Here is a 24257-nt window from a genome sequence, read left to right on the forward strand (position 1 = left end):
ATTGAAGGGTTAAAGCTTTGGCAGGCTGCTTAGGTCAGTAGATGGTGGTCTGGTTTATAAAAATACTGTTTTTTATTAAAGCTTTGGCAGGCTGCTTAGGTCAGTAGAGTGTGGTCTGGTTGATAAAATACTGTTTTTTATTCAAGCTTTGGCAGGCTGCTTAGGTCAGTAGATGGTGGTCTGATTGATAGAAATACTTTTTTTTATTAAAGCTTTGACAGGCTGCTTAGGTCAGTAGATGGTGGTCATATTCATAAAAATAAAAAAGGTCAAATTTTGAGTAATGTGTTTGATTTATGGGTAATCGACTCCTTGTCAGCCAGATAGAAACAATACAGTGTTATTTGTACTGCAGTCAGCTGAAAGGTGTTGTCGTTGCCTAGGCACTGCTGACGCGGTGTCTGGGTCAGCTGCCTTGTCACATATGGTGTAGCACCTGTGGTGAGGTTGTCTTGATGGTGTTGGATAACAGTGACGTGTTTAGTCACTCATGTGTTGGCATTATTTGTGACGTCACAGTCAACTGTTTGTTTTGTTAATATTATTACTGTAGATGAGCTAAGTTTGTCTGACTTAATTAATTAAACTACAGTATTTGTAATTTATGTAGAGGTGTGTGCTTCAGTTGCTCTCACAGTGGTATATTCTTGAAATTGGATACGAGCTTCATGTGTAGCTGCCTTTTACCCTGGCGAGAGGAGCCCCCGAGAGGAGGCGAGGAGCCCTCTTTGAACGTGTTAAATGTACTTTGAGACATTTGAATGACAAAAACAAAGTTATTTTTTGATATTCCTGTATACTTTACTACATTGCTGATCAGCTAATATGCATTGTTGCAATCAATGAGGTTTGGTGTTATTGGGAATTTATTGTAAGTAAGACACAACGTGGCATTTCCCCAATCTAGTGAATAATTTGTTTTATGCCAAGAAAAATTTGAAATTAAGTTTCCAGGTGTGATTCCAGAACCTAATAAATCGCCTTTTTGACGTTTACTAATTGAAGGAAACCAAATCCGAAATTAAAGCTAACTTAAATCTCTATATTTAAGTGGAAATCAAATCAGGCAAATATAAATTTGCTTATTCGACATGTTTGACTGGGGTATTTTTTGTTTACAACGGATTTGAGTTCCTTAAATTTGTACATGTCTGGTTTTGTCCTTGGCCGGCCGCGTGTTTGTATATTTTTGTAAATATAAATGTTTCTTTGTGTGTTTATATGTGAAGTAACTTTGACAACGGCAAATGCAAGAAGAATATGTTTGACAGTTGATGAGAAAAGGAATTGAAAATAGGATTCTAACCCCGAAACTAGACATCCACAACAAATCGGGATTGATTGAGGACAGGTTAGTAACATATTATTTTTGTCTCAGTATTTATTAGTAAACACCACAAAATCCATTATTTAAATGGTCGTCTGATTTTGGCATTTATGCCTATCTTACCTATGCATAAATAATTACACCTTCATATACCCTGCTTCCCGACCAGAGACGAATTTATAAATATTTCCCCCCTAGGCACTATCCTTAGTGCCGCCCCCTTCATAGTATGTTTCGTACCTAGGACCAGTTCAGGACCAAGTCAAGAGCTGCAAAACCCTTTCGGCCCGTGGTACGAACGCCATTTTTCACCACACTGTACAAAAATTGAGGGTTTTAAGTTGTCATTTTCACACTATAAATGCATATAAACAGTTAACACAACTACAACTTTAACCTTCCAGAGGTCGCATCACGGAAGTAACCTCCAGGGATGTTTTATTTTTCACGATTATATTATTTTGATTGGTGTCGGCAGTGTGAGTGTCACTGTACCTCACGCACCTCATTCCTAGAATCGAGTGAAGGTCAAATCTCACCCCTACTATTTTATATTTGTTAGTTTTGTTAAGTTTTGTAAGAGGCTGGAAGTAGCTTCCGTGTGCGCCCTACCGATTCTCGTACAGCCTGGAGGCAACTTCCGTGATGCGACCTCTAGTTTAGTGTGTGCGTTGATTATTGCGTGTAAACAATTACTGTAAATAATTATTTTTTTACGATTCATGGCATTATTTAGTAAGTATATAGTTTTTACAAGATGAGTGAAGAAGTTTAATTTCAAATTGCAACACTCTTAGCCATGCTGAAAGGGAGATTCACGGACGTATGTACAGAGTCATTTAGTGTTAAGATACCCATTATGTTAAATTACTTAAAACATTAGGTACTGAGAGTGGTATCTAAAACCACATTATAGGACATTGTGGTAAAATTTAAATTAACTTCTTGAATATATTCTTGTAAAAGATTTCTTCATATACTTTTATGTTAGAACATTTGATAGAATAATAGTTTAACTTTATACGAGGTGTTAGCCCGTCCTACGTACGGGAGTAGTCAGTTAAAACTGTGTATAAATCAGAACAGCTAGCTTACACGTATAAAGACAAATTTTATAGCATCCTACAGTAGAAAGAGTAATTATCAATTGAGAAAGTGTACATGCCTAGTCAACGATATCACCTTCCAATTCCATCGCATACCTGCCTCTTCCATAATCAATATCAACACAATACAATTACTCATACTATACACAATTTCCAGTAGGTCTGAATAGAAACTCCCTAAAATAAAACGAAAACGTCCAATAAAATTCACAGTACACATAATTATAACGTTGGTGTCCTGACATCATTAAACAAATCGTCCACACATATCCTTTATATCAATTTCACTGCATCAATTGCTAAATAAATAAGTGTAAACAAAGAAAAGTAAAAACAACAACATATAGTTTGTTTTGGTAAACAGCTGAGCCAAAAATAAAATAATATTCATTTAAACAAAAGAACTGGTCACATGTTGAAGGAATTTAAAACGTAAAACACGCTAGTAAAGCTAGTGACGTAATTAATTGTCTATGTTTATAATCCATGCCGTTATCAGTTCTAATATCCTTAATAATTAAACCACCCTCATTGAATCAATGTACACAGTAATTCCCCATATTCATTTATTTAAACTATAAAATATTCAGTGCCTCCAAACGTAACCACAACTAAACACACGCCAAACAACTTTTTAGATTTCATAAAAGGGTGGTTAGTCTAATTGCATTATCCTAGGTCAATTATGACGTTGTGCTCAATCTATGTCATTCATATCTGTATATCTTTGGATAAACCCGTCTGAGGTTGTGGTGGTAATTTAAAATCGTATTCCTGAGGATTCTTGATCTCCATCTTTATGACATCAATATTTCCGGGCCTAATCCAAACAAAGTTTAAGCATTCAAAAACATTAATTGCAAACAAAATGCTACCAAAATGAATTAAAAACTTGTAAAAATGGGTTGAGCAGCTCTCTTGTATTGAGCCTCGACTTGTATACATCGATGGTGTTATTTATCTCGGTGGTCTACTAATCTTACTTATTTCCTATAATCAATGACAAAATCAGAGTAAATAAAATAACCTCATAGTTCTACAGAGCATTTTTATATTTAACCAGCTGTTAGTTAAAAGAAAATTATATTACACAAAAAACCGAAGATTAGAAAAGATTTATTTAAAAAATCCTTTGAACATCCTAGTATTTTACCTATGTATATTTAAATAATATGTCATCCTCTTATCGAAGGATTGAACGTATCAATGATTAGCATTACACATAGTATAAATAAGTCAACCCTTAGTATGTCTTTTAATTTTATCCAAATGCTGAAATTGTGTTACAAACGCTGAATGTTTACAGCTGTTATGTTAAGCAAATTATTTTATGCCAAAAGCTAGTTTAGAATCTTAGCGTCGGCTGCTAGACTTTTAAAAAATTTAAACTTAATTTCTAAAAAACTGGGACCCTTAACTAAAATTATGGCTTCGACATTCCCTAGTTTTCAAAATTATCTTTCTTTCAACACAAAAATCATGAAAATCCATCGAGTGGTTGATTCAGAATCGTGAAATAAAAAAACCCACTTTCGTTTTAATATTATAGATTTATAAAATCAAAATTACGTTATTTTATAATTAAGAGTTCACTAAACACATTTTTAATGTTTAAAACTAAAAATAAAACCTAATTTGTGCACTAAAATACAAATTTTACTTCATAAATGTTTGTTTTTATTGACCTGGAAGTAACCTCCACGCGCCCTCTCCCGTTTTGAAAACCAATGCGCCCTCTGAAAGGTTAAGGTTATGTGAAGAAATAATCTAGAGGAACCAGCAAAAATATACTAATAAATAGTTGCTAGGCAGTGATGACATAAAATGCATATGGATGTTGCTTGTATATTTTATTTTATATACATTGATGTTTTAAGTAAGTAAACGAACACTGGTTTTGTGACCCTAGGGCCGTAAAAACCAAATCGGTCCTCAATGACGATGACAGCTGCCATTTCGGTCCTGGACAGCAATTCCACACAGGACAGGACACATTGGACAGCTTCCAGCCTCCAATTAACGTTTTGTAAAACGGCTAAAAACATCTTTGTGTGGTGACATTTATTATTTTTTAAATTTGAGTTTTGAGTTGAATATAAGAAATAACGACTTCGAAATTATATATTTTCACATAAATATCTTTGTAAAGTCTTCATTCTGAGTCCTTACAATTATTTAGTAATTCGACTTCCTCAAAATTTATTTAAACCACAATGTTGTTTGTCAATTATAGGTTATGTATCCAGATGACCAATAAAATAAATTATTCATTATTATTAGATGTTTGGAAATAACATTCAATTTGCCCAGGGAAAGCGAGACCCAGTCAAGATACAGAAGGTGGCCAACTTCATCGCGTGGATGGCTCGCAACTTTAGCGTTTGAAGACAAGTCTCTCATCATATATCAAGTCTGCAGTGGCCAATGGAATACACGCCATAGGTATGTTTGCTACTTAATAACTTAGTTACTAGACTTGTTGTACCAGCTAATGCAGTGTTTCCCAACCGGTGTGCCGTGGCACACTGGTGTGCCGGTAGGCCTCTGTAGGTGTGCCGCGAAATTTGAAGTAGTTAAACAATTTTTGATGTCGTAATAGAGGTGCTTAAAGTGCGGTTGCGCGTTTATGAGAACACAATCTTTTGTGTAGAATTACTTGTCAGTGTTGAATCCATGTTTCCAATTTTGAAAAGTCTGCGTCTGTTTGAAGGAATTATAAAAAAAGTACTTGTCATCCCTTGATATTTTGAACATTATTGCCACCAGGACTGATGTACGAATGATATGATAGGTTCCGTACCTTTTTATTCCGTGTCCAGTCCTTAAAATAGTCAAGGGTGACTAGTTTCGGGTCATAAATGACCCATTTTCAAACCCATGTCATCAAATTTATTGGTCCATAAATCTGATAGAAGCCTTTGTTATAAGATACAAATACACGTCATCTTGTTAATTAAGCATAAAGATCAACATAAAAAATTACATTCAACATTAAACATAAAGTTCACACATTTTTAACACAAAATACATTTAATGAAGGTAGCCGGCCACATTTATAAGGGACACACTGATGCAGGTAGCACGGCGGACACGACTGTGGTCATGATATTTTTGTCACAATATTTTTGTAGAAAAGTGTGCCGTGACTACAAACGTGTTCTAGTTAGTGTGCCCTGGACGGAAAAAGGTTGGGAAACACTGAGCTAATGTGTGACTGTTGAGTAGTCAAGTCACAGCAATATGATTACTATTGAACTGAAATAATTTACGTATATAGTATACATATAGGATTGTCACTGATTTGCCACTGGATTGTCAGTAGTGTGTTTATTCACTTTCACTATTTACTGTAAATTGTAAATACAGCTTAAACAAGGTATTATTTATTTTTTTATGGTGGGCTCTAAAATGCCCCTTTTCGCTTTTGGTTGTACTGAACTGTTCTAAGGGTAAAGAAAACCCCTGCAACAGCAATCCTGCAGTCTAAGCAAATTTCCATTTGCCCGATTGGATTTTCACTAAATATTTTCCTATTCAGACTTCCCTCATTAAGCTTATAAAACGCTTAGATATACATAATTATTTTTTTTCTGGACTCAACAAAAGTTTGTAAAGAAATTGTGAAATTTAATCTTTTGAGTGTGAAAAATTGAAAAAAAAAACCCACTTAACCCCATAAAACCCTGTTGCCATATTCCGGCCATGTTGGTTATCAAACTCGTTTTAAGAATGAATGAGGTTTTTTTAGTAAATTAAAACATAATTAACACAACTGAATTTATTGAACTCACAAATCAGACTAAACTAAAAAGTAAACAAAACATAATAATATAAACAGTCATCTGACAGATGTTATAAATAAAACATATGGACTTATTTCTTGATACATAACACTCCTCCCCCCGTTAGGTAGTCCTTCAGATATGCCGGTGGTCGACGGATACGAACAGGTCGAGGACTCATGCTCATTGAAGTGTTTTGGGAGTTTGATCTAGAGACACGTGACCGAACAGGTTGTGGACTCGTGCTCATACTAGTGGAGTCTTGAATTAAACCAGAAACGTTGAAACCAGCATCTTCTTGATGAGGGTTAATTGAACCTTCTATACCACTAAAGGAATTGCGAGATTGTTGCATCACTGATGGTCGCATTGGTTGTACGTCTGGTGTTCTCATCATAATAGGATTGCTAACCATTGATGGTGGTTGCACTGGAGTGATATGATGTGCTTCTGGTGTTCTCATTTGAATAGGATTCTGGAGTAGTGGGTGGAATGGTGGGTTTACTGGAGATTCAGGATTATCCAAGTGTGAGTTAGTAGATGCTTTTGATGTTTCTGAGCGAGGTCTCAATTGGTCAATATGACGTCGTATTTCAATGCCTTCTTTTGTTATCAAATGGTAGCTCAGCGGCCCGGTTATTCTAGTGACTTTAGCAGGAATCCACTTTGGTCCTCGCTGATTATAGTTTCTTGCAAATACGGAGTCATTTTCTTTAAATTTCCTCTGAGGTGACTGTTGGTAATCGTGAAGTGCTTTATCCAAGATTTTCTCTTCTTTGTCACTTGAAGAATAATCTGGGTGAACTCTGTCTAAGATGGTTCTAATACGCCTTCCGAACAGCAGTTCACTCGGTGACATATTAGTAGAACAATTTGGCGTTATATGAGATGAAATTAGGAACTGAGCCAATCTTTTTTGCCAATCTCCTTGAAGTATTCGTCGCAAAGAATTTTTTGTCGTTTGGACCATCCTTTCTGCCTGACCATTCGATGACGAATGGTATGGTGCAACCACGACGTGGCGGATGCCATTGCTTTCATTAAACGATCGAAATTCTTGTGAAGTGAAAGCCGACCCGTTATCAGATACTATTGTGTCTGGAACACCATGTGTTGCGAAAAGGCTTCTGAGGACCTTTATAGTTGATCTTGAATCTGTAGAAGGCACCAAAACTACTTCTAACCATTTGCTGAAAGAATCGACAACAATCAAAAACAACTTGTTTTGGAAGGGCCCAGCGAAATCTATGTGGAGACGAGACCAGGGTTGTTTAGTTTTCTCCCAGGGAAGAACTGTTGCTCTTGGAGGGTTGTGACGACTTTGTTGACATGCTTGACAAGAATTCACTATGTTTTCTATGTCTTGATCAAGTTTTGGCCACCAGAAATAGCTTCGAGCCAACGCCTTTGTTCGAACAATGCCCTCATGTCCCATGTGTAGAAGCTTCAGAGCTTGTTGCCTGAGAGTGGATGGAATGATCACCCTAGTTCCCCAAAGTAAACATTGTTTGTATTGAGAAATTGAATTTTGACGAGAAATGAAAGGCGTAAGGTTGAGATCTGAGTTATGAGTTGGCCAACCACGTTGAGTCCATAATAGTACTTTAGATAGAAGTGGATCCTTTTCTGTTTCTTTTGCTATTATATTAGCGGTGATTGGTTTAACCTCATCGGATTCAATGTATAGCACGTCATTCAAGACTTCATTTATCTCTTGATCAACAACATTGGAGGAACATGGAAGACGACTCAAACCATCAGCATTCGGAATAGAAATCCCCGGTTTGTATACAAGATCAAAGTCATATCCATTTAAAAGGATACTCCAGCGAATCATTCGAGGTGACAGTGTGTTTGGTGTTTGTTTATCCACAGTGAAAAGACCCAGAAGTGGCTTATGATCTGTTCTAATTTCAAAATGCCTCCCATATAAGTAATTGTGGAATTTTTTAACCCCTCCAATGATGGAAAGTGCTTCCCTATCTACTTGAGCATATCTTCGTTCTGACTGACTCATTGTCCTGGAATAAAACGCAATTGGAACTTCCTTTTCCCCTCGAACCTGACTAAGCACACAACCAATACCATAAGGAGATGCATCACAAGTTAGTATAAGATGGCTGGAGGGATTGTAATGAGCCAGTATACTATCGGAAGAAAGGAGCTTCTTTGAAGCATTGAAAGCAAGTTTATGTTTTTCCTCCCACCGCCATTTAACATTTTTGTCCAATAAGCGATGTAAAGGTTCTGCAACATTGGCTTTGTTGGGTAAAAAACAGTGATAGAAATTAAGTAAACCTAAAAATGCCTGCAGTTGTTCCTTGTTAGTCGGCTCAGGAGCATCTTGAATGCATTTGACTTTGTCCGGGTTAGGACGAATTCCGTCAGAGCTCACAACAAATCCCAAGAAGTCAACTGATGTAGATAACAAAGAACACTTTTCGCTTTGGAGTGTAATCCCTGCATCTCTAAAACGAGTGAATACTTGTCTTAATGTGGTAATCAATTCGTTTATTGTTCCTGCTTTAACCAAAATATCATCAAAGTAAGGGATTACATTGTCCAAGCCCGAAAGCAAACCCTCAATAAAATGTTGAAATATAGATGGAGCTGAGCTAATACCGAATTGTAGTCTTTTTGGTTTAAAAGCACCCTTGTGTGTAATTAGTGTCTGAGCTAGTGCCGACTTCTCGTCAACAACCAGTTGTTGATAAGCTTGGGCTAAATCTAACTTAGCAAAATATTTCCCTTGGTTTAAGTTTGCTAAGAGCTGAGAGATTGGTGGAATAGGGTACAGATGATCTTGGATAGCTTTGTTTAACGTTGCCTTATAATCACCGCAAATTCGTATTTTACCATTGCTTTTTACGGAAACAACAATTGGTGTGGCCCAATCCGATACCTGAACAGGTTCTAACACTCCCTGATTAACTAACTTATTCAGCTCTTCTTCTACTGGGGCCTGCAATGCATAAGGTAAAGGGCGCGCTCTTAAGTGAATTGGGTTATAATTCTGGTCAATTTTCAGTTCGATTGGAGGTCCTTTATAGCACCCTAAAGAATTTGAAAATACATCGGAAAATTCACTTTTCAGATGTTGAACATCCAGCTGAGCTTTACTAAGAACTTCAGATTCATGACAGTTGATTGAAAGTACTCCGTTTACTTCAATGTTAAGACTTTTTAGCCAATTACGCCCCAATAAACTATTTCTATTACCTTCAGTTATGACTAACGGAAGGAAACCATTGAACTTACCGTATTTCACATAAACATTAGTCTGACCTAAAACACTTACAGGTTTACCACTGTAATCCTTGAGTTTCCAAGGAGAAGGCTGCAGTTTACAGTTTTTATGAGAAATTGTATTCCATAGTTCTCCTCCTATGATAGAAACACCTGCACCAGTATCAACTTCCATTAGAACTTTGTGATTATTTATGTTGACAGTTGTATACAGTTCCGGTACTTTAGTGCAGTTAACTTCCTGGACGTATTGAGTTGTTTCGTTATTAGATTGAGGTGGAAACGTTTCTTCTTGTTCATAATTGGTTTCCTCTGACAAAACTTCATGAGCCCGCTGTCCCTTTGATCCGTGTTTTTGGCTAAAATATTCTTTGGGGCGTGGTTTCCCTCCTTTACAAACTCGTGCTAGATGCCCAATTTTCTTACAAATATTACAAGTAGTCTGAAGATGGGTACAATCCCTTCTAAAATGTCTTAGTCCACAACCAAGACAAACATTAGGTGTAACAGAGTGAGCTGGATTGTTGTTAAATGCAACAAATTTCCTGTTTGAATGGTCAATTTTATGTGCATTAGCAAAACTTGAGCTACTGAAAGAAAGTTCCTTACTTTGAGTTTGAAATAATTCATTTGACTTAGCTGCAATAACAACATCCTGAAGTTTAATGGTAGGTTCTTTCAAAATTTTATTCCTTAACTCATCACTTCTAGATCCAATCAAAATTTGCATAATTAATTCCCTATCCAAGTCTTTGAATTCACAGTTCACAGCTAATGTTCTTAGTCGAGAATAGAAAGAGTTAAACGACTCTGATTCTGCTTGATGACACTTCCTAAAATTAAATATTTCAAAAAGGAAATTTTTGGTAGGAGCGAAATAGTCAGTTAATAGTTTTATAACATTTTTGTACGTTATTTCATTAGGTTGTGGTAAACTGTCAAAAATGTAAGCCACTTCCTCACCAGCTAGATTAAGTACTAGTGCAGTTTTCCTTACATCACTGGTAATGTCTGCAGCTAAAGCATACCTCTCAAATTGCTTAATCCATGTACCCCAACGCTGTGCGACACTTGCAGGATTTGTATGGGGGTCAAAACGATCAGGCTTATTGAGATCCATTATCCAATTATCCTCGTCGCCAGTTTAGTAAATTAAAACATAATTAACACAACTGAATTTATTGAACTCACAAATCAGACTAAACTAAAAAGTAAACAAAACATAATAATATAAACAGTCATCTGACAGATGTTATAAATAAAACATATGGACTTATTTCTTGATACATAACAGTTTTACACATTTCTACCCAATTTCTTCAAAATCATATAATTTTAGCGAATTTTCCATGTATGGAATATTAGCGTACAAGTACCTATTTCCCATTTTGTCAGAGACCAAAAACACCATTCCACCAAATTCATACACGTCCAAGGTCAATTAACCTCTTATTTACTTTGTTGAACATTCATATTTTACCCCGTTTATAGAATTTGGCTTATCGTCCCATTCTAAGGAATAAGCAATTCCGTAGGTCTCATGGTAAGACGGAGACACCAGACTTTTTTGTTCTGAGGTTCCCAGATTAAAAAAAAAACATTCTTTCAAATTCATTTTTATAATATACAGCATGTCCGATAGCAGGATAATGAGCTGGTTTTGATGACATTTGTTACAAATATGTAAACCTACTTTTAGGCTATTTGAACCAGACGTTAGTAAAAGGGATTTGCAGGGTTGTATGGAGTAAAATGGAGCTTTTTATTTTTGACCCTCAAAGCAGAAATCTATGCAATTTGATTCAATACCGTAGCAGAAATCTATGCAATTTGATTCAATACCGTTTCTTAGAGCTGGAAAAAATAATATGTTTTACGTCAAACGATTACGTAGATAAGTTCTAAAACTGCATATATTTCAAATATCCAAATTTCCCTTATGAACATTCAGTAAATTATTGTATGTTTCCTAGGTTGCAGGATGTATATTAACAAAATTAGGCAAATTTATTTCATCCTTGGAGCGAATAATATTTCATTAAGTAACACACCTTATTACCTTGCCTGTAGAAGCTAACCTATGTATTCATTAAACTATGTATTATAAAATACGTAATAAATCTGAGATTTTAACAAAATATTTTAGTGGAAATTTTAATTTGCTTAGTCTGCAGCGAGGGTAATTGATGTGGTGGTAGTGTGGGGTCAATTTTATGTTTAATTTTTTCAAATTTTTAAATGAACATTTGTTTATTTTCATATGAAAAGTAAATGTGAGTCAAGGAAAGCAAAAGATCAATCTAACATAAAGGTTTTATTTGACAGAAAATTAATTACAACATAAGGATGGGAACAATCATGTTGTGCCAAATAAAAAACTTCAATGAAGAGGTAAAGAGGGAAAAGCATCAGCGGCGCAACCTTGGATTGGGTCTACCTTACAGCAATGTGTAGACCATTCCTGGCCTGGAGTAAAACAAGATCACCGCTGGAGTAACCTGAAAACCAGATCAAGTATAAAGCGGTATGTCAGTAGAATAAAATTACTAAAGAGGGCAGTGGGGGATAAAGGAAGTACTAGGTAGAGCAGCGTTAGGTGAAGATGGAGCCAGTAGGGCAAGATAGGGTACAGCTAGGGCCAGTAGGGCAGAGTAGGGTACAGCTGGGGGCGAGCAGGGCCACTAGAGCAGGGTAGGGTAGGGTACAGTCAGGGCCAGTAGATCAGGGTAGGGTACAGATAGAGCCAGTAGGGCAGGGTAATGCTAGGGCCAGTATAGCAGGCTAGGGTCCAGCTGGGGTTGAGCAGAACAGGGTAGGGGTACAGCCAGGGCAGCAGGACAGGGTAGGGTACAGCCACGGCAGCAGGACAGGGTAGGGTACAGCCACGGCCAGCAGGGCAGGATAGGGTATGGTATAGCCAGGGCCAGCTGGGCAGTGTAGGGTACAGCAAGAGCCAGCAGGGCAGCGTAGGGTAGGGTACAGCCGGGGGCGAGCAGGGCAGGGTAGGGTACAGCCAGGGCCACTAGAGCAGGGTATGGTAGGGTACAGCTAGCGCCACTAGAGCAGGGTAGGGTAGGGTACAGCTAGCGCCACTAGAGCAGGGTAGGGTAGGGTACAGCTAGCGCCACTAGAGCAGGGTAGGGTAGGGTACAGCCAGGGCCACTAGAGCAGGGTAGGGTAGGGTACAGCTAGCGCCACTAGAGCAGGGTAGGTACAGCCAGGGCCGGTATAGCAGAATAGGGTACAGCTGGGGGCGAGCAGGGCAGGGTAGGGTACAGCTAGGGCCAGTATAGCAGGCTAGGGTGTAGCCAGGGCCAGCGTAGGGCCACAAGAGCAGGGTAGGTACAGCCTAGGGTAAGCAGGGCAGGGTACAGCTAGGGCCAGCAGGGCAGGGTAGCCTACCCTGTACCCTACCCTGCTCTGCTCGCCCCCAGCTGTACCCTATTCTGCTATACCGGCCCTGGCTGTACCTACCCTGCTCTAGTGGCGCTAGCTGTACCCTACCCTAGGTACACGAACATTAAAACACCCTAGGGTAGGGTACAGCCAGGGCCGTTAGAGCAGGGTAGGGTACAGCCAGGGCCAGCAGGTCAGGGTAGGGTACAGCTAGGGCCAGTAGGGCAGGGCAGGGTACAGCTAGGGCCACTAGAGCAGGGTAGGTACAGCCAGGGCCGGTATAGCAGGCTAGGATACAGCTGGGGGCGAGCAGGGCAGGGTAGGGTACAGCCGGGGGCAAGCAGGGCAGGGCTGGGTATAGCTCGGGGCGAGCAGGGCAGGGTAGGGTACAGTCGGGGGCGAGCAGGGCAGCGTAGGGGTACAGCTAGGGCCACTAGAGCAGGGTAGGTACAGCCAGGGCCAGTATAGCAGGCTAGGGTACAGCTAGGGGCGAGCAGGGCAGGGTAGGGGACAGCTAGGGCGAGCAGGGCAGGGTAGGGTACAGATAGGGCCAGTATAGCAGGCTAGGGTGTAGCCAAGGCCAGCGTAGGGTACAGCCAGGGCCACCAGAGCAGGGTAGGGTAGGGTACAGCCAGGGCCAGCAGGTCAGGGTAGGGTACAGCTAGGGCCAGTAGGGCAGGGTAGGGTACAGCTAGGGCCAGTAGGGCAGGGTAGGGTTCAGCTAGGGCCAGTAGATCAGGATAGGGTACAGCTAGGGCCAGTAGGGCAGGGTAGGGTACAGCCAGGGGCAAGCAGGGCAGGGCAGGGGTATAGCCAGGGCCAGCAGGGCAGCGTAGGGTACAGCTAGGGCCAGTAGGGCAGGGTAGGGTACAGCTAGGGCCAGTAGGATAGGGTACAGCTCGGGGCGAGCAGGGCAGGGTAGGATACAGCCGGGGGCGAGCAGGGCAGGGTAGGGTACAGCTAGGGCCAGTAGGGCAGGGTAGGGTACAGCTAGGGCCAGCAGGGCAAAGTAGGGTATAGCCAGGGCCAGCAGGGCAGGGTAGGGTATAGCCAGTGCCAGTAGGGTAGGTTAGGGTACAGCCAGGTCCACTAGAACAGGGTAAGGTAGGGTACAGCCAGGCCAGTATAGCAGGCTAGGGTACAGCTAGGGGCGAGCAGGGCAGGGTAGGGTACAGCCAGGGCCACTAGAGCAGGGTATGGTAGGGTACAGCTAGCGCCACTAGAGCAGGGTAGGGTAGGGTACAGCTAGCGCCACTAGAGCAGGGAAGGGTAGGGTTTAGCTAGGGCCAGTATAGCAGGCTAGGGTGTAGCCAGGGCCAGCGTAGGGCAACAAGAGCAGGGTAGGTACAGCCTAGGGCAAGCAGGGCAGGGTACAGCTAGGGCCAGCAGGGCAGGGTAGCCTACCCTGTACCCTACCCTGCTCTGCTCGCCCCCAGCTGTACCCTATTCTGCTATACCGGCCCTGGCTGTACCTACCCTGCTCTAGTGGCGCTAGCTGTACCCTACCCTAGGCTAGGGTAGGGTACAGCCAGGGCCACTAGAGCAGGGTAGGGTACAGCCAGGGCCAGCAGGTCAGGGTAGGGTACAGCTAGGGCCAGTAGGGCAGGGCAGGGCCAGCAGGGCAGGTGTATAGCCAGTGCCAGCAGGACAGGTAGGGTACAGCCAGGGCCAGTAGATCAGGGTAGGGTACAGCTAGGGCCAGTAGTGCAGGGTAGGGACAGCCAGGGCCAGTATAGCAGGCTAGGGTACAGCTGGGGCCGAGCAGGGCAGGGTAGGGTACAGAATGGGGCAAGCAGGGCAGGGTATAGCCAGGGGCGAGCAGAGCAGGGTAGGGTACAGCTAGGGCCAGTATAGCAGGGTAGGGTTCAGCTAGGGCCAGTAGGGCAGGGTAGGGTACAGCCGGGGGAAAGCAGGGCAGGGCTGGGTATAGCCAGGGGCGAGCAGGGCAGCGTAGGGGTACAGCTAGAGCCACTAGAGCAGGGTAGGTACAGCCAGGGCCAGTATAGCAGGCTAGGGTACAGCTGGGGGCGAGCAGGGCAGGGTAGGGTACAGCTAGCGCCACTAGAGCAGGGTAGGTACAGCCAGGGCCGGTATAGCAGGCTAGGGTACAGCTGGGGGCGAGCAGGGCAGGGTAGGGTACAGCCGGGGGCAAGCAGGGCAGGGCTGGGTATAGCTCGGGGCGAGCAGGGCAGGGTAGGGTACAGTCGGGGGCGAGCAGGGCAGCGTAGGGGTACAGCTAGGGCCACTAGAGCAGGGTAGGTACAGCCAGGGCCAGTATAGCAGGCTAGGGTACAGCTGGTGGCGAGCAGGGCAGGGTAGGGGACAGCTAGGGCGAGCAGGGCAGGGTAGGATACAGCTAGGGCCATTATAGCAGGCGAGGGTAGGGTACAGCCAGGGCCAGCAGTTCAGGGTAGGGTACAGCTAGGGCCAGCAGGGCAGGATAGGGTACAGCCGGGGGCGGCCAGGGCAGGGTAGGGTTCAGCTAGGGCCAGTAGGGCAGGGTAGGGTACAGCTGGGGGCGAGCAGGGCAGGGTAGGGTATAGCCAGTGCCAGCAGGGCTGGTTAGGGTACAGCCAGGGCCACTAGAGCAGGGTTAGGTAGGGTACAGCCAGGGCCAGTAGATCAGGGTAGCGTACAGCTAGGGCCAGTAGTGCAGGGTAGGGACAGCCAGGGCCAGTATAGCAGGCTAGGGTACAGCTGGGGGCGAGCAGGGCAGGATAGGGTAGGGTACAGCCAGGGCCAGTATAGCAGGGTTGGGTAGGGTACAGATAGGGCCAGTATAGCAGGCTAGGGTGTAGCCAGGGCCAGCGTAGGGTATAGCGCCACTAGAGCAGGGTAGGTACAGCCAGGGCCGGTATAGCAGGCTAGGGTACAGCTGGGGGCGAGCAGGGCAGGGTAGGGTACAGCCGGGGGCAAGCAGGGCAGGGCTGGGTATAGCTCGGGGCGAGCAGGGCAGGGTAGGGTACAGTCGGGGGCGAGCAGGGCAGCGTAGGGGTACAGCTAGGGCCACTAGAGCAGGGTAGGTACAGCCAGGGCCAGTATAGCAGGCTAGGGTACAGCTGGTGGCGAGCAGGGCAGGGTAGGGGACAGCTAGGGCGAGCAGGGCAGGGTAGGATACAGCTAGGGCCATTATAGCAGGCGAGGGTAGGGTACAGCCAGGGCCAGCAGTTCAGGGTAGGGTACAGCTAGGGCCAGCAGGGCAGGATAGGGTACAGCCGGGGGCGGCCAGGGCAGGGTAGGGTTCAGCTAGGGCCAGTAGGGCAGGGTAGGGTACAGCTGGGGGCGAGCAGGGCAGGGTAGGGTATAGCCAGTGCCAGCAGGGCTGGTTAGGGTACAGCCAGGGCCACTAGAGCAGGGTTAGGTAGGGTACAGCCAGGGCCAGTAGATCAGGGTAGCGTACAGCTAGGGCCAGTAGTGCAGGGTAGGGACAGCCAGGGCCAGTATAGCAGGGTAGGGTAGGGTACAGATAGGGCCAGTATAGCAGGCTAGGGTGTAGCCAGGGCCAGCGTAGGGTACAGCCAGGGCCACCAGAGCAGGGTAGGGTAGGGTACAGCCAGGGCCAGTAGGGCAGGGTAGGGTACAGCTAGGGCCAGTAGGGCAGGGTAGGGTTCAGCTAGGGCCAGTAGATCAGGATAGGGTACAGCTAGGGCCAGTAGGGCAGGGTAGGGTACAGCCAGGGGCAAGCAGGGCAGGGCAGGGGTATAGCCAGGGCCAGCAGGGCAGCGTAGGGTACAGCTAGGGCCAGTAGGGCAGGGTAGGGTACAGCTAGGGCCAGTAGGATAGGGTACAGCTCGGGGCGAGATGGGCAGGGTAGGATACAGCCGGGGGCGAGCAGGGCAGGGTAGGGTACAGCTAGGGCCAGTAGGGCAGGGTAGGGTACAGCTAGGGCCAGCAGGGCAGGGTAGGGTATAGCCAGGGCCAGCAGGGCAGTGTAAGGTATAGCCAGTGCCAGCAGGGCAGGTTAGGGTACAGCCAGGTCCACTAGAACAGGGCAAGGTAGGGTACAGCCAGGCCAGTATAGCAGGCTAGGGTACAGCTGGGGGCGAGCAGGGCAGGGTAGGGTACAGCCAGGGCCACTAGAGCAGGGTATGGTAGGGTACAGCTAGCGCCACTAGAGCAGGGTAGGGTAGGGTACAGCTAGCGCCACTAGAGCAGGGCAGGGTAGGGTACAGCTAGGGCCAGTATAGCAGGCTAGGGTGTAGCCAGGGCCAGCGTAGGGCCACAAGAGCAGGGTAGGTACAGCCTAGGGCAAGCAGGGCAGGGTACAGCTAGGGCCAGCAGGGCAGGGTAGCCTACCCTGTACCCTACCCTGCTCTGCTCGCCCCCAGCTGTACCCTATTCTGCTATACCGGCCCTGGCTGTACCTACCCTGCTCTAGTGGCGCTAGCTGTACCCTACCCTAGGCTAGGGTAGGGTACAGCCAGGGCCACTAGAGCAGGGGCCAGCAGGTCAGGGTAGGGTACAGCTAGGGCCAGTGGGGCAGGGCAGGGTACAGCTAGGGCCAGCAGGGCAGGTTAGGGTATAGCCAGTGCCAGCAGGGCAGGTAGGGTACAGCCAGGGCCAGTAGATCAGGGTAGAGTACAGCTAGGGCCAGTAGTGCAGGGTAGGGACAGCCAGGGCCAGTATAGCAGGCTAGGGTACAGCTGGGGCCGAGCAGGGCAGGGTAGAGTACAGAATGGGGCAAGCAGGGCAGGGTATAGCCAGGGGCGAGAAGGGCAGGGTAGGGTACAGCCGGGGGCGAGCAGAGCAGGGTAGGGTACAGCTAGGGCCAGTATAGCAGGGTAGGGTTCAGCTAGGGCCAGTAGGGCAGGGTAGGGTACAACCGGGGGCAAGCAGGGCGGGGCTGGGTATAGCCAGGGGCGAGCAGGGCAGCGTAGGGGTACAGCTAGGGCCACTAGAGCAGGGTAGGTACAGCCAGGGCCAGTAGGATAGGGTACAGCTCGGGGCGAGCAGGGCAGGGTAGGGGACAGCTAGGGCGAGCAGGGCAGGGTAGGATACAGCTAGGGCCATTATAGCAGGCGAGGGTAGGGTACAGCCAGGGCCAGCAGTTCAGGGTAGGGTACAGCTAGGGCCAGCAGGGCAGGATAGGGTACAGCCGGGGGCGGCCAGGGCAGGGTAGGGTTCAGCTAGGGCCAGTAGGGCAGGGTAGGGTACAGCTGGGGGCGAGCAGGGCAGGGTAGGGTATAGCCAGTGCCAGCAGGGCTGGTTAGGGTACAGCCAGGGCCACTAGAGCAGGGTTAGGTAGGGTACAGCCAGGGCCAGTAGATCAGGGTAGCGTACAGCTAGGGCCAGTAGTGCAGGGTAGGGACAGCCAGGGCCAGTATAGCAGGGTAGGGTAGGGTACAGATAGGGCCAGTATAGCAGGCTAGGGTGTAGCCAGGGCCAGCGTAGGGTACAGCCAGGGCCACCAGAGCAGGGTAGGGTAGGGTACAGCCAGGGCCAGTAGGGCAGGGTAGGGTACAGCTAGGGCCAGTAGGGCAGGGTAGGGTTCAGCTAGGGCCAGTAGATCAGGATAGGGTACAGCTAGGGCCAGTAGGGCAGGGTAGGGTACAGCCAGGGGCAAGCAGGGCAGGGCAGGGGTATAGCCAGGGCCAGCAGGGCAGCGTAGGGTACAGCTAGGGCCAGTAGGGCAGGGTAGGGTACAGCTAGGGCCAGTAGGATAGGGTACAGCTCGGGGCGAGATGGGCAGGGTAGGATACAGCCGGGGGCGAGCAGGGCAGGGTAGGGTACAGCTAGGGCCAGTAGGGCAGGGTAGGGTACAGCTAGGGCCAGCAGGGCAGGGTAGGGTATAGCCAGGGCCAGCAGGGCAGTGTAAGGTATAGCCAGTGCCAGCAGGGCAGGTTAGGGTACAGCCAGGTCCACTAGAACAGGGCAAGGTAGGGTACAGCCAGGCCAGTATAGCAGGCTAGGGTACAGCTGGGGGCGAGCAGGGCAGGGTAGGGTACAGCCAGGGCCACTAGAGCAGGGTATGGTAGGGTACAGCTAGCGCCACTAGAGCAGGGTAGGGTAGGGTACAGCTAGCGCCACTAGAGCAGGGCAGGGTAGGGTACAGCTAGGGCCAGTATAGCAGGCTAGGGTGTAGCCAGGGCCAGCGTAGGGCCACAAGAGCAGGGTAGGTACAGCCTAGGGCAAGCAGGGCAGGGTACAGCTAGGGCCAGCAGGGCAGGGTAGCCTACCCTGTACCCTACCCTGCTCTGCTCGCCCCCAGCTGTACCCTATTCTGCTATACCGGCCCTGGCTGTACCTACCCTGCTCTAGTGGCGCTAGCTGTACCCTACCCTAGGCTAGGGTAGGGTACAGCCAGGGCCACTAGAGCAGGGGCCAGCAGGTCAGGGTAGGGTACAGCTAGGGCCAGTGGGGCAGGGCAGGGTACAGCTAGGGCCAGCAGGGCAGGTTAGGGTATAGCCAGTGCCAGCAGGGCAGGTAGGGTACAGCCAGGGCCAGTAGATCAGGGTAGAGTACAGCTAGGGCCAGTAGTGCAGGGTAGGGACAGCCAGGGCCAGTATAGCAGGCTAGGGTACAGCTGGGGCCGAGCAGGGCAGGGTAGAGTACAGAATGGGGCAAGCAGGGCAGGGTATAGCCAGGGGCGAGAAGGGCAGGGTAGGGTACAGCCGGGGGCGAGCAGAGCAGGGTAGGGTACAGCTAGGGCCAGTATAGCAGGCTAGGGTGTAGCCAGGGCCAGCGTAGGGCAACAAGAGCAGGGTAGGTACAGCCTAGGGCAAGCAGGGCAGGGTACAGCTAGGGCCAGCAGGGCAGGGTAGCCTACCCTGTACCCTACCCTGCTCTGCTCGCCCCCAGCTGTACCCTATTCTGCTATACCGGCCCTGGCTGTACCTACCCTGCTCTAGTGGCGCTAGCTGTACCCTACCCTAGGCTAGGGTAGGGTACAGCCAGGGCCACTAGAGCAGGGTAGGGTACAGCCAGGGCCAGCAGGTCAGGGTAGGGTACAGCTAGGGCCAGTAGGGCAGGGCAGGGCCAGCAGGGCAGGTGTATAGCCAGTGCCAGCAGGACAGGTAGGGTACAGCCAGGGCCAGTAGATCAGGGTAGGGTACAGCTAGGGCCAGTAGTGCAGGGTAGGGACAGCCAGGGCCAGTATAGCAGGCTAGGGTACAGCTGGGGCCGAGCAGGGCAGGGTAGGGTACAGAATGGGGCAAGCAGGGCAGGGTATAGCCAGGGGCGAGCAGAGCAGGGTAGGGTACAGCTAGGGCCAGTATAGCAGGGTAGGGTTCAGCTAGGGCCAGTAGGGCAGGGTAGGGTACAGCCGGGGGAAAGCAGGGCAGGGCTGGGTATAGCCAGGGGCGAGCAGGGCAGCGTAGGGGTACAGCTAGAGCCACTAGAGCAGGGTAGGTACAGCCAGGGCCAGTATAGCAGGCTAGGGTACAGCTGGGGGCGAGCAGGGCAGGGTAGGGTACAGCTAGCGCCACTAGAGCAGGGTAGGTACAGCCAGGGCCGGTATAGCAGGCTAGGGTACAGCTGGGGGCGAGCAGGGCAGGGTAGGGTACAGCCGGGGGCAAGCAGGGCAGGGCTGGGTATAGCTCGGGGCGAGCAGGGCAGGGTAGGGTACAGTCGGGGGCGAGCAGGGCAGCGTAGGGGTACAGCTAGGGCCACTAGAGCAGGGTAGGTACAGCCAGGGCCAGTATAGCAGGCTAGGGTACAGCTGGTGGCGAGCAGGGCAGGGTAGGGGACAGCTAGGGCGAGCAGGGCAGGGTAGGATACAGCTAGGGCCATTATAGCAGGCGAGGGTAGGGTACAGCCAGGGCCAGCAGTTCAGGGTAGGGTACAGCTAGGGCCAGCAGGGCAGGATAGGGTACAGCCGGGGGCGGCCAGGGCAGGGTAGGGTTCAGCTAGGGCCAGTAGGGCAGGGTAGGGTACAGCTGGGGGCGAGCAGGGCAGGGTAGGGTATAGCCAGTGCCAGCAGGGCTGGTTAGGGTACAGCCAGGGCCACTAGAGCAGGGTTAGGTAGGGTACAGCCAGGGCCAGTAGATCAGGGTAGCGTACAGCTAGGGCCAGTAGTGCAGGGTAGGGACAGCCAGGGCCAGTATAGCAGGCTAGGGTACAGCTGGGGGCGAGCAGGGCAGGATAGGGTAGGGTACAGCCAGGGCCAGTATAGCAGGGTTGGGTAGGGTACAGATAGGGCCAGTATAGCAGGCTAGGGTGTAGCCAGGGCCAGCGTAGGGTATAGCGCCACTAGAGCAGGGTAGGTACAGCCAGGGCCGGTATAGCAGGCTAGGGTACAGCTGGGGGCGAGCAGGGCAGGGTAGGGTACAGCCGGGGGCAAGCAGGGCAGGGCTGGGTATAGCTCGGGGCGAGCAGGGCAGGGTAGGGTACAGTCGGGGGCGAGCAGGGCAGCGTAGGGGTACAGCTAGGGCCACTAGAGCAGGGTAGGTACAGCCAGGGCCAGTATAGCAGGCTAGGGTACAGCTGGTGGCGAGCAGGGCAGGGTAGGGGACAGCTAGGGCGAGCAGGGCAGGGTAGGATACAGCTAGGGCCATTATAGCAGGCGAGGGTAGGGTACAGCCAGGGCCAGCAGTTCAGGGTAGGGTACAGCTAGGGCCAGCAGGGCAGGATAGGGTACAGCCGGGGGCGGCCAGGGCAGGGTAGGGTTCAGCTAGGGCCAGTAGGGCAGGGTAGGGTACAGCTGGGGGCGAGCAGGGCAGGGTAGGGTATAGCCAGTGCCAGCAGGGCTGGTTAGGGTACAGCCAGGGCCACTAGAGCAGGGTTAGGTAGGGTACAGCCAGGGCCAGTAGATCAGGGTAGCGTACAGCTAGGGCCAGTAGTGCAGGGTAGGGACAGCCAGGGCCAGTATAGCAGGGTAGGGTAGGGTACAGATAGGGCCAGTATAGCAGGCTAGGGTGTAGCCAGGGCCAGCGTAGGGTACAGCCAGGGCCACCAGAGCAGGGTAGGGTAGGGTACAGCCAGGGCCAGTAGGGCAGGGTAGGGTACAGCTAGGGCCAGTAGGGCAGGGTAGGGTTCAGCTAGGGCCAGTAGATCAGGATAGGGTACAGCTAGGGCCAGTAGGGCAGGGTAGGGTACAGCCAGGGGCAAGCAGGGCAGGGCAGGGGTATAGCCAGGGCCAGCAGGGCAGCGTAGGGTACAGCTAGGGCCAGTAGGGCAGGGTAGGGTACAGCTAGGGCCAGTAGGATAGGGTACAGCTCGGGGCGAGATGGGCAGGGTAGGATACAGCCGGGGGCGAGCAGGGCAGGGTAGGGTACAGCTAGGGCCAGTAGGGCAGGGTAGGGTACAGCTAGGGCCAGCAGGGCAGGGTAGGGTATAGCCAGGGCCAGCAGGGCAGTGTAAGGTATAGCCAGTGCCAGCAGGGCAGGTTAGGGTACAGCCAGGTCCACTAGAACAGGGCAAGGTAGGGTACAGCCAGGCCAGTATAGCAGGCTAGGGTACAGCTGGGGGCGAGCAGGGCAGGGTAGGGTACAGCCAGGGCCACTAGAGCAGGGTATGGTAGGGTACAGCTAGCGCCACTAGAGCAGGGTAGGGTAGGGTACAGCTAGCGCCACTAGAGCAGGGCAGGGTAGGGTACAGCTAGGGCCAGTATAGCAGGCTAGGGTGTAGCCAGGGCCAGCGTAGGGCCACAAGAGCAGGGTAGGTACAGCCTAGGGCAAGCAGGGCAGGGTACAGCTAGGGCCAGCAGGGCAGGGTAGCCTACCCTGTACCCTACCCTGCTCTGCTCGCCCCCAGCTGTACCCTATTCTGCTATACCGGCCCTGGCTGTACCTACCCTGCTCTAGTGGCGCTAGCTGTACCCTACCCTAGGCTAGGGTAGGGTACAGCCAGGGCCACTAGAGCAGGGGCCAGCAGGTCAGGGTAGGGTACAGCTAGGGCCAGTGGGGCAGGGCAGGGTACAGCTAGGGCCAGCAGGGCAGGTTAGGGTATAGCCAGTGCCAGCAGGGCAGGTAGGGTACAGCCAGGGCCAGTAGATCAGGGTAGAGTACAGCTAGGGCCAGTAGTGCAGGGTAGGGACAGCCAGGGCCAGTATAGCAGGCTAGGGTACAGCTGGGGCCGAGCAGGGCAGGGTAGAGTACAGAATGGGGCAAGCAGGGCAGGGTATAGCCAGGGGCGAGAAGGGCAGGGTAGGGTACAGCCGGGGGCGAGCAGAGCAGGGTAGGGTACAGCTAGGGCCAGTATAGCAGGGTAGGGTTCAGCTAGGGCCAGTAGGGCAGGGTAGGGTACAACCGGGGGCAAGCAGGGCGGGGCTGGGTATAGCCAGGGGCGAGCAGGGCAGCGTAGGGGTACAGCTAGGGCCACTAGAGCAGGGTAGGTACAGCCAGGGCCAGTATAGCAGGCTAGGGTACAGCTGGGGGCGAGCAGGGCAGGGTAGGGTACAGCTAGCGCCACTAGAGCAGGGTAGGTACAGCCAGGGCCGGTATAGCAGGCTAGGGTACAGCTGGGGGCGAGCAGGGCAGGGTAGGGTACAGCCGGGGGCAAGCAGGGCAGGGCTGGGTATAGCTCGGGGCGAGCAGGGCAGGGTAGGGTACAGTCGGGGGCGAGCAGGGCAGCGTAGGGGTACAGCTAGGGCCACTAGAGCAGGGTAGGTACAGCCAGGGCCAGTTTAGCAGGCTAGGGTACAGCTGGGGGCGAGCAGGGCAGGGAAGGGTACAGCTAGGGCCAGTAGATCAGGTTAGGGTACAGCTAGGGCCAGTAGGGCAGGGAAGGGTACAGCTAGGGCCAGTAGGGCAGGGTAGGGTACAGTAGGGTACAGCTAGGGCCACTAGAGCAGGGTAGGGTAGGGTACAGCTAGGGCCAGTATAGCAGGCTAGGGTGTAGCCAGGGCCAGCGTAGGGTACAGCTAGGGCCACAAGAGCAGGGTAATTACAGCCTGGGGCAAGCAGGGCAGGGTACAGCTAGGGCCAGTATAGCAGGCGAGGGTGTAGCCAGGGCCAGCGTAGGGCCACAAGAGCAGGGTAGGTACAGCCTAGGGCAAGCAGGGCAGGGTACAGCTAGGGCCAGCAGGGCAGGGTAGCCTACCCTGTACCCTACCCTGCTCTGCTCGCCCCCAGCTGTACCCTATTCTGCTATACCGGCCCTGGCTGTACCTACCCTGCTCTAGTGGCGCTAGCTGTACCCTACCCTAGGCTAGGGTAGGGTACAGCCAGGGCCATTAGAGCAGGGTAGGGTACAGCCAGGGCCAGCAGGTCAGGGTAGGGTACAGCTAGGGCCAGTAGGGCAGGGCAGGGTACAGCTAGGGCCAGCAGGGCAGGTTAGGGTATAGCCAGTGCCAGCAGGACAGGTAGGGTACAGCCAGGGCCAGTAGATCAGGCTATGGTAAAGCTGGGGCCGAGCAGGGCAGGGTAGGGTACAGAATGGGGCAAGCAGGGCAGGGTAGGGTAGCCCTGCCCGACTGGCCGTAGCTGAACCCTACCCTGCTATACTGGCCCTAGCTGTACCCTA

General features: G+C 49.7%; 1 protein-coding gene across 1 annotated transcript; it reads right to left on the reverse strand.

Moving 5' to 3' along the window:
* Window positions 1–6306: 6306 nt before the first annotated feature.
* On the reverse strand, window positions 6307–8461 carry LOC129003958 (uncharacterized protein K02A2.6-like). Its single transcript, XM_054432316.1, has 2 exons — window positions 7796–8461; window positions 6307–7720 (listed from the first exon to the last, which is right to left on the reverse strand). Exons 1-2 carry the CDS (start codon window positions 8230–8232, stop codon window positions 6307–6309), a joined length of 1851 nt encoding a protein of 616 aa, XP_054288291.1. The 5' UTR covers window positions 8233–8461.
* Window positions 8462–24257: the final 15796 nt, after the last annotated feature.

This window comes from Macrosteles quadrilineatus, unplaced genomic scaffold (genome assembly GCF_028750875.1).
Source record: "Macrosteles quadrilineatus isolate MER2022 unplaced genomic scaffold, UCM_ALF_1.0 Scaffold_1__1_contigs__length_201487025, whole genome shotgun sequence".
NCBI classification, from domain to species: Eukaryota; Metazoa; Arthropoda; class Insecta; order Hemiptera; family Cicadellidae; genus Macrosteles; species Macrosteles quadrilineatus.